The 10,968-nt window shown below is 35.4% G+C and overlaps 1 protein-coding gene across 2 annotated transcripts in view; it reads right to left on the bottom strand.

Moving 5' to 3' along the window:
• Positions 1–6,766: 6,766 nt before the first annotated feature.
• The window catches only part of LOC110921619 (3-oxoacyl-[acyl-carrier-protein] synthase III, chloroplastic), a 15,434-nt gene continuing 11,232 nt past the window's right edge, over positions 6,767–10,968 (bottom strand). Inside the window, exons 3-8 of one of the 2 annotated variants that reach the window (XM_022165968.2) lie at positions 8,420–8,556; positions 7,875–7,980; positions 7,678–7,796; positions 7,546–7,610; positions 7,236–7,458; positions 6,767–7,157 (exon numbers count right to left, since the gene is read on the bottom strand). In XM_022165968.2, the coding sequence (XP_022021660.1) occupies positions 6,936–7,157; positions 7,236–7,458; positions 7,546–7,610; positions 7,678–7,796; positions 7,875–7,980; positions 8,420–8,556 (872 nt within the window). In that variant the 3' untranslated portion in view covers positions 6,767–6,935. The remainder of the gene's footprint in view (positions 7,158–7,235; positions 7,459–7,545; positions 7,611–7,677; positions 7,797–7,874; positions 7,981–8,419; positions 8,557–10,968) is intronic. The other variant, XM_035987094.1, reaches the window with a different exon arrangement.

Raw genomic sequence — 10,968 nt, 5'->3', positions numbered from 1 at the left:
GTGTGGAATCCTTTGGTAGGACTGTTTTTCCTTGCCTTTTCTGAACTGATTGGCAGGGGGTGCATCAGTAACCTGAACATCTCTTTTGACAGATGTTTGATTCGGCTGTTTTGTGACAGCTGTTTGAACTGGTACAAACAGTGGTTGTTTCTTGGTGAATTTGACAGATGTTGATGATGATGATGGACTCAAGGATGTTTTAGTAATGTACTCATTCTTTTTCAAATCAAAGTTTTTAAGATACACACATGCTTGAGTTTTGTGGTTTGTTTTACCACAAACAATGCAACTTTCAGCTGAACCAATGACACTTGTTCTGTTTATATCATAAGCTTTTAAGTGGAAACAGTCTTTTGTTAGATGATTCCTTTTCTCATAGAATTCACAAAACAAGTTATCAATTTTTTCTTTCTTCTTTCTCTTTTCAGACTCCTTTGCAGCAGAGGTTTTAACCACTGCTGGGATGTCTTTGAGAGGTATGACTTTAGCTTTTGGAGCTTTAACACCATCAGTTGATGTAAAGTCCATTGGCTTGAAATTTTCAAGAATATCACACTCATCAGACCATTTTGGTTTAAACTGATGATTTTCAAGCTCCTCAAAAGTAGAGGATCCCATTGGTCTGTCAAGTGTGATTTTGTTACCAAGTTTGTCAGTGATTTTCACTTCTTGGCCATTCTTGTTTGTGGGGATGAACTCAGTGGTTACATCAGTGGTTGGAACAGATTTTCCAAAAGCAGTGTTTTCATCATCATGTTTTCTATAACGAACACCAAATTTCACATTGCTTTTTATCTGTTTTTCAAGCATAACCTCATACCCTTTGCATGATTCCACCCATCTCTCATATGTGATCTGGGTGGACTCTAACCCCTTTTTGCAAACTTGGTATTTTTCTACCAAAGTTTGGAGTTGGGTTTTGGTTATGCTCTGCTCTTCTTTCATGCTGCTAATCTCTTTATCTTTTTCAGCCAATTTGTTTTTAAGTTCTTTTAAAGATCTTTCAAATTTGACTTCATCATTTAAGATTTTATCCCGAAGGTTTTCGTTCACCTCTTTGATGTTAGCAAAAGCAATAATGCAATTGTCAGAACACAGTTTTTCAAGAACTTGAGGTGATACCTTGGCAGCAGCCATCATTGCACAATCACATTGAGGATTTTCTTCATCTTCAGCTCTTTCTTCTTTCTCACCTGCTTTTTCTTCTTTCTTTTCTTCCTTGTTCTCTTCGGACCACGGGTCTGTCAGTGGTTCAATCAGGGTACCTGAACTTTCTCCCAACAGTAGTTCACCAGTCACAGCAGTAACAACTGCTTCAGTCACCTCATCCACTGTTTCAATACTCAGTTGTTCCTCTTCAGTTTCAACCCCCTCCTGTATTGACTCTAATGCCATCAAACAAAATTCATTATGAGAAGAAACATTGGAAGCATAGAGTGCAAAATTTTCATCACTGAGGTCCTCAGGCATACTGCTCCAGTCAACAAACCCTTGAGTGAAAAAACTTTGTTAATCTGGTTGTACTGCTGCTGGAGCAGTGGTTTGAGGTGCAGGTTGCACTTGTGCCTGAGGGACAGGGGTTTGAACATATTAGATCTGTGGAACAGTAGTTTGGACATAGTGCACTGGCACAGGGGCAGCAGCATAGTGAGCAGTGTTCACTTGAGCTGCTGGGGCATATTGGGCATAGTGCACAGTGCCTTGATTTTGAGGTCTAGGATTTGAGCTAGGATGAGTGACTATGGGACCAGTAGTTTGACTCCTACACTCCCTAGCGAAGTGTCCCAACCTATTACACTTGTAGCACTTGATTTTCGATTTATCCAACCCAACCCTTAGATTCCCATGCAAACCTGGGAATTTTCGCCCTGTTCTTTTATAAAATTTGCTAGTTCTAACACTTAGCAAGGCCAGTTGGTGCAGAATGTCCATTTCCTCTAAGTCAGTGGGATCAAAATGCTGTAAATCATTGAGTTCAAAGCTTAGATTGTCTGACATCCGGTTTTCGTTTGTAGTGAATGCAAAACTTGCAGTGTGAGGATCAGGGTTGTTAAAGTTTGCACCAGCAGTTATGTCAATGAAGTGATCATAACCCTGATCCTTAGCACTACTCCCAGATTCTTCTTGACCCAGAAGAGCAGTGTCACCGAATGTATAATCATCAACGGTTTTTCCTAACTCTTGTAACTTCCTTTTCTGGTTCAACTCCCTTTCGTAGGTCAGGAGTCGACCGTGGAGTTGGGTCAAGGTAAGATCCTTGAACTCAGGTGAGTTTCGGGTGACAAAAGCTATGGTGTCCCATTTTTCTGGCAGTGACCTGAGGAACCTGCTATTTTGAGTTGAGTTTGTAAAAGTGGTTTTAACAAGCCTCAGTTCACTGATGAGACAACTGAAACGCTCAAATTGTTGCGTCAGTGATTCACCTTTAACATGACAAAATGTTTCATACTGTTGGTTCAGGATTTCCCTATTGTTTTCTATGACTTCTTCGGTTCCCCCAAACTGTTCCTTAAGCGTGTCCCATAACTCTTTGGCACTGTTACAGTGTAAAAGTCCAACATATATTTCATTGGGCAGCGCCGATGCTATGATGCTAAATGCTTTAGCATCTAGTTCGATTTTTTGAAAGTCGGTTTCGGTATAATTTTCAACTGGTTTTGGAACGTTCTTTTTAGCATCTTCAGCGCTTGGCACTGTGGGAACATGGAGACCAAAGACAACAGACCTCCAACAACTTGTGCTTTGTTGAGCGAGGATGTGACCCATCCTCCTCTGCCAGATGTTGTACTCATTTCTTTTTAGCATAGGTGGTTTAAAAAGCGAGCCGATGTTGTTTTTATCATCCTGAGATTGTGACGTCATTCTTGTTGTTTTACAGACACTGAGAAATCAACTTTAATGGTGATTAATCCTTGCTATGTTTTTCAACAAACGAACAAACGATCAGTATCAACTGTTATGAGCTGAACTATTTACGTCAAAATGATTGTTAAATCAAATTTGACTGTCCAAGCTCTGATACCAATTGTTGGATCTGAGTTTGATTCTGATTGTATTTTGTGTTTATAATTAAAATGAAAATGGATGAGTGTGCAGCGGAATTATGATGAAAACAAACTTTGCATACAATCAAACGAGAGTAATACTTTGATCAAACATCTTTACACAATGAATCGGAAGATTGAATTTATTTCAATAAGATTACAATGATTGATGAATGAATGCAAACTCCCCCTCAGCCAGAGCTCAGTTGTTTGTTCGTGCAAAGAAGACGATTGTGCAAAAGAGCTAATAGAACAGTACAAAGTACTGATCTATTTATAGGCACTTGCAAACTACTGAGCATCTTAGCTGACGTCACCATGAAAGTGATATCTAACCTCCTAACAAACTCTAACCTCTGATCAATACAAACAGTGCTGTGTTAACTACTGCTATTACATTATATAACAAAACAGACTATTGATCAGCTGCTGCAACCTTCTACTGTTGTGAACCTAGCAGTACTTGTCCGGATCAGCAGAGCTTGACTTAAGGCAGTAGATTGAATCAGCAGGGCTTTAGTCTTTTATCAGGTCTTTACTTGAGCAGCAGTTGTAGGTCAGTATTTTGCAAGATCAGCAGATAGGAGGTCAGCAGTTGTTGAAATCACTTTCAAGGGGAGAGATTTGTATGTAATAATCTGCTTATTCTGGATCCACTGCTCTGATCCAGTTTTGGCTTTAATTATCTGTTCCTCTGATAGGGTTCAATCCCAACATATAAGTTCTATCGTTCAAAGTAATAGTATGATGCCGACCCTAGCTATTGTTTGCGATATCAAAAAGACACTCTATTGCGAATAAAACTTTATTTATATTGAAATTTAAACTAGCATAAAATTGATTAGCGGTATCGGTACCAACGTTCTTCGTATAATATCGGTTTGGTTTGTCACGCTAAAAAAATCATAGATATTTGACCGTTTAATATTTTAATCGAAATTTTGAAAAAAATAAGTACGTACCAAACGTTTATTTGGAATTTTATCAGAGCATTATATTGTATTATTAAAATAACGAAAAGGGTGAATTACGTCACTCTAAATAAAAAAAATAGAGGAAGAATTAATAACATGTACGTGTCTATTTCGATAATTTGTACATTACTAGACACAACTTGTTTTCAAGAAAAACTATTATATCAACATGTGGATAAAAACATAAACGTCTAATAAACACACTTTAGTTATATGAGGAATAAAACCTTAAAATTATCGATAATAATAAAATATGTTAAAAATTTAAACTTAAAAGAAAATTAAAAGAAATACTAATTGTTCAACGCCTTTTAATAATTATAATATAATAATAATAATAATAATAATAATAATAATAATAATAATAATAATAATAATAATAATAATAATAATAATAATAATCCAATTCTAATATAAAAGTCAAACTAATGTCATATGACATTTTCTTCTTCAATACAAATTCCAACTAATGCCATATAACATTTTTTTTTCTTTAATTCTCAATAATATTATTAATTAATATCTAATTTTAATCGATGATTATTAATAATATTATGTTATTAATATTAATATTAATAAAAATCCATTTTTTTGATGATTAAAAAAATACTTAATGTTTTTATTAAGAAAATGCTTCAACTTTTTTTTTTGACAACAATCATCTTTAATTTTAAAACATATGATTTTAATACATTTTAAAATGGATTATTATGCATAATTTTTTTATATGATCTATAATTTTCATATTCCGCATATTAGTTGTGGTTTTCAATTTATACTTATATTTCACAATAATTTATGCTTAAGGTGAATATTATGAACTAGTTAGGTCAATCACATATTTGTAATATGATTTTTGTTTCCTTTAAAATGGGAAGTGTTTAAATCTTATTTATCCTTCTTTTCAGGTTGTAACGGGTTCATGTCAAAATGAGTATTTTTTTACGGGTCAATACGGGTTGAGTCATGTTAGGCCAACGTTTCAACACCTTTTGTGCATCCTATTTTTGTATGTATATACATTTTTGTAAAGTTTGATGTATTGTTTATGAGTAGCGAAAACAAATTATCAAAAGTATGGTATATGATTTCTTTTTAATAAAATGATTAAGAACATTGTAAACATTTAAATACTTTTGACACATTTGGTCATTTCACTTTTTTGCTTCTTTAAGAATGAAACATGTTACTCAGATGAATCTTTCCGACAAAATACGACTCTGATTGATCGTTTCCACTATCATATGTAAAAATTTAATTTCAGTCGTATAATGTATTTAGAGATTTATAAACTATATATATATATATATATATATATATATATATATATATATATATATATATATATATATATATATATATATATATATATATATATATATATATATATATATATATATTATATACAACCAGTGTAATAATGGGTATATAACCTAGTAATAATATATAATAATAGTTAATTTTGTCCACCATGTCCAAATCGCTTACCAAATCATAATGAAGCAAAATAAAATAAGAGATGAGCCTATTTATAGGCCGAAAGACACATTTTCAAACATGTGTAAATTTGACCTAACGCCCATTTGAATCGACAACAATCGAATATGTTAATTGAAGGGTCGTGATTGTTTGATCTTCTTAAAGCAAACACGATATAGAGAACCATTGTGATTGTTTGCTCATAACGAACGAACCATCACAAAAGCGACACATTATGCAAATTGCCCACAATCATGACGCTTGCATAAGAGTGGATTGCACTCTTTCGAGCCTCCAACTCTCTCTCATAACTAAAGAAGTAATATGTACCGAACACTTTCACTTATAATCTTTTTTTCCTCTGTGAGGCAACAAAATCATACACCGAGATATATCTAATGTAAATTCCTTTTGTTAAACCACATAATGTTTTGTATATTCATAAGGTTGTGTATTAGGGTTACAAAGGGTGGTGTGTTAAGTCTTTTATTGAGATACATTATGTATTGGTACCCTAACCTATTACACAATATCATAATCATCTAATACCTTTTGAGGGTGCGACTTGCACCGAGTTGGCACTAGATTCTTAAAAGTATGTTTAAGATCACTGATATTGAAGATCTATAGATCAATGCCAAATCGAATCGAGTTTACCATAAAGCAAATCTCTATTTTTTAAGCTTCCATTGCCTAGAATTTTGTGCATCACTCTTTTTGAAAGGCGAACACAACTCTTAAAATCCACATATTGCACACTTTGTTAAGAAAAAATACCTTGTGCAACTAGGCCAAGAGGCCATCGGTCTTGTGCATCCCTTGGATGGTATGGAGCTAACTTATTTCTTCTCTCTCAGGTCGTGGAATGGGCCTTTAGGCCCATATTAAACTGATATAGATAAGCCTTTCAACATTTTATTTTCAATCTTTAATCAAGTGAAGACCAGTAAAGGTTTTCCATGCCCATGGAAAGAAGCCCATTTTTACCATGAATAGTTTTGAGTACTCTGGCCCGAAGGTTCCTCACTATCATAGCTTGGTTTGAGCATTTAACCTCTCATCTTTTTATTCCCTGAAATTAGTATAGCAACATGCTCATCCGAATCACAAGGGTGACATGATAGATTCCTAGAATCAGTGATAATGGTCCTAATCACCAACCCATCAAATGTCTATCAAAGCCCATGTGCAAAGGTGGAATCATTCACAACATTAGATAATGTGGATGATGGACAAACATACAATGTATAAGTGTAGAAAAATGGTATGTTTTTCTCTTTGTAAAATAAACATAGATAATCTTTATTTATAGAAAATAATTCATACAGTTTACAAAACATAACACGAGATACTTATACCAAAGCCAATAGTCATGACGGGGAACTATGTTATAATCTTTTCCCTATTTTTCTCTTCCATCATGGATCAATTCGAACATTTATCCCCATCTCACAACGGCTGAACCCCACGAAAGACCAGCACCAAAGCCAGCAGTCACGATGGTTTGGCCTTCCTTCACCTTCCCACTACGAACGGCTTCATCTAATGCCAACGGAATGGAAGCAGCACTCGTGTTACCATAGTTTTTCACGTTAGATATGACTCTATCCATTGGGAATTCAAGTTTTGTTGCTAGATGATCAATGATCCTCTGGTTAGCCTGCACACACCATGGCTCATAAGGTGCTCCATATTACTACGAGGTAGTTCATATACTTAAAAATAACAGATATCAAACCTGATGGACCAGTAACCAGTCGATGTCCGACAGTCTAAAACTGGCCTTTGCTAATGAAGCCTTGATACTCTCAGGCACGACCTTAACAACGAAGCGAAAAACCTCTTGTCCATTCATTTGGATATATGAAAAAGATGCATGTGTAGGCGAAAATCCTAGCGAATCACCATCGCAACCCGATGCCAAATTTGTTTCAATATGCTTCATACCAGCATTCAAGTGCCTGCGGATAGGAAAACAGTTAATAAAAGTTATAGCTTGTTAATATTTCCATTAATGATGGAAGGTGGTGGGGTTGAGGGGGCCTAACTTGTTGCCAAAACCATCAGTGTGCAAGTCAAAACCATATAGACCATCCTCCTCACTATCACAGGCCTGCATAGAATGGTGATTAACCTATCATTTAACAAATGCACTTAGACAAACGAAGAGCAGCACACACCTGGAGTAAGACAGCACCAGCAGCATCACCAAAGAGAACACAGGTCTTTTTATCCGTCCAATCTAAATAACGGGTTACACAATCAGCTCCAATCACAAGAACGTTCTTGAAACCGCCCCCTACGGTGGAAAATGTTAAACTTCAAAGCAAGTCGAAAATTCTTCATTTTCAATATACCCATTGAATCAACTTTTTACCCCGAATATGACAGGAAGCTGAGACTAGGCCTAAAAGAAATCCGCTGCAAGCAGCTCTGATGTCAAATGCAGGTGGATTTCTTTTGCATCCAAGTGTTTTCTGAACCTGATAACGAGACGTAGAACGACATAATACAATATCAAAAAGGAAAAGAAATTGAGCAAATAGATATGCCTAATATAGATAGGGAAACCTTGATGCACAAAACCTCCTTGGTGTGAAATTGTTTATGTGATTAAAATTTGAGACCTTCTACCGAACCAAATTACTAAGTCTAGTTTTTATAGTTGATTACTATATTGCCTCTTTCATAACTTTTGTAGTGCATATTTTTCTTGACATTGATAGGGAATGCACTTGCACATCGCTAAAAATGATTTGTACATGTATTATTAATGATGTATTTTATGGGATACAATCAATATGCTAAAAATGATCTGTACATGTATTATTGATGATGTATTTTATGGGATACAATGAATATTAAAATTAAGAAGTGTACAAATCACCCCACATATGAAAAAAAAAAACGCCCTTTAACTACCTCAGGTGCCCCGCCAAACAATTCGTCAGGTGTGGAAGAACAAAACAAGATGAGATCCACATCATCGGCATTAACCTCCGCCATTTCAAGTGCTTTTTGAGCAGCTTCTACTGCCAGACTTGTCAAGTTTTCCGTACCTGTAGTTGCTCTAGTTAGTTTACACTCGAGTTTTGGTGCAGGGAAAATCACGAGAATGACCATGTTGTCCTAAATTAACAAAATAGCCTTGACTTTTCTAAATCACCAATGAATCAGAACTTGACTTGTGTGATTTTGTCAGTCGAACAGAATTTGCTGTGCCGCCGTACAGTGGCATGCCACGTCGCAACTTCTGTTAGTTGAGCCAAATTATTAATTATAAAAAAAACAAAAAAAAAATGTTTGAGTAAACAAAAAAGTAGAACGGCACTTGAATCATCTATTAACATGACTAATTAAGTAATTTTCTATTTGGTATATAGTTTATTTTGCACTTGTGCATATTCATAAAATTATGCGAGGGTTTACACATGAATGTTTTGAGTAAAAATGGGTCACCTCATCTTTGCGGTTTGGGTCACCCGACATCCATTGAATTGTTTAATTTTATTTTTAGTATACAGACAACCAAAAAGCTAGAGTCGCTCGAGAGATATTGAAACCGAACCCCTAATATTTTAATTTTTACACAACTACAAAAAAAGATAGTTAATTTAGCACTTTTTAGTTTTATAAACACAAACTAATAAGTTATAAAAAAGTTCAACATGCTATAATATAATTAGTTAAGTGGACTATTACCCATTAATCCTTATAAACCTTTTAAACTAAACCCACCCATTATCGACAAATAAGTATTAACCCATTAACTTTTGCCAATGAGATAGTGGTGAAGTGGTTGGGGAAATATTTAGTGTTCTTTGTGATAGGGATGGGATTGGTATAGTACCCATACCCGTACCCATACCCGTATTGGTACCGAAAATATCAGTACCGAATTTAAACAAAACTGGGTACCAAATACCGTACCAAATATATAGGTACGATACGGGTACGAGTACAGGTATTTTCGGTACGGTACCCGCTTTGGTAAGATTTTGTTTTTATTTAGTTTTTGAGCACTTGTACGAGTACTAAATAGGTAAAATTGGTACGACTACCAATACGATACGAGTACCATATAGGTAAAATCAATACGAGTACTATAAATACCATAATACGAAATAAATCATAATACAAAAAAAAAACAACTTTTAAAGGTCTACATAAAACTCGGTACCAGTAACCGTTTTACTCGTACCAATACCGAAAGTACCGAATACGAAAATCAATAAAACTGGATACCGATACATGTACCAAATACCTAAAATCGGTACGGGTACGGTACAGGTACAGGTACGAGTACGGGCATTGGGAAAAAAAGCCCATCCCTACCTTGTGACCCAAGTTGACTCTCACTCTTCCCATAGTTTTCTATGGCATCGATGTGAATGGCGAATACGGGTGGCACCGGTTTGTCTTGGATGGAAGGCGAGGTTTTACTAATTATTCTACTGTCATGACTTCGGGCGGGTGTAGGTCGGGTTTCCGCGCATCTGGGAGAGCCAAGGGGCTGACGGCGGTAGAGTAGTCGACCTTGGCCACAGAGCCCGGTGTCACGGTGGTTGGCCCGTCGTTCCTTGCCGTTCAAAAAAAATAACCCAATAACTTTTACCCTTGTCTTGTAATTTAATGGTTGAAGCGATTGCATTTGCGATTTTTTATCAAAATTAGTATCAGTACGTTTATCAGTCGCAACAAGTGTTTAGAAATGGTTTTCTGTAGTAAAGTATTTGAAGTCGTGTTTGCGTAATTAGATTGCTGAAGAGAATTCGAGCAATAGTTGCATTTGTTATGTCTAAAAATCAGTTGTTTATAAATGCTTCTTTAGATGATGTAATGGCTCGGTTTTAACACACGAAACTCGTAAACTTAAAGTGCAACTGTAGGCATATTGTATTTTTATCAAGCATTTTCTACTTATAGATAACTGAGCGCCGAGAATTTCTGGCATCTTGGGACCGTAATACCCATAAGAGTTCGGTTGTTCACCTTCGCCATTTCATATAAACATTAATAATAGAGGTGAAAATTTCATACGGTTCCACAATTTAGGTAACTTGTTTGATTTGTAACAGATTGCACGGATCCAAGTTCAGTTTACCCTATGGTTTCTTCGTGGAAGGTTTAGAGCATCTCTAATGTACAAGTCCGGACTAATCCACACCATCTGGACTTGGTATGAAATTTGTGGATTGCATTGGAGTGGTCAAGTGAATGACGTCTTTGTCCGGTTTCACCAGACTCGTCCGGACCCAAGGTGTGGTTCCTCTTACCATTTTAAACCCATTTTTAATAAAAAAAAATAAATAAAGAAGCTTAAATTGCTACCATTTAAAAAACTATATATTTGAAAAAAATCTAACAAGTTTGTTAAGTAATAATAACCTGTGAGAACTATAAGTTAAATAATATGATAAAATTAGTATGCTAAATAATAATAACCATAGGAGAATTATTATTAGATAATA

Source organism: Helianthus annuus, chromosome 17, assembly GCF_002127325.2.
Source record: "Helianthus annuus cultivar XRQ/B chromosome 17, HanXRQr2.0-SUNRISE, whole genome shotgun sequence".
Classification (NCBI taxonomy): domain Eukaryota; kingdom Viridiplantae; phylum Streptophyta; class Magnoliopsida; order Asterales; family Asteraceae; genus Helianthus; species Helianthus annuus.
The sequence above is the reverse complement of the archived record's forward strand: the minus strand, read 5'-3'. Positions and strand labels throughout refer to the sequence as shown.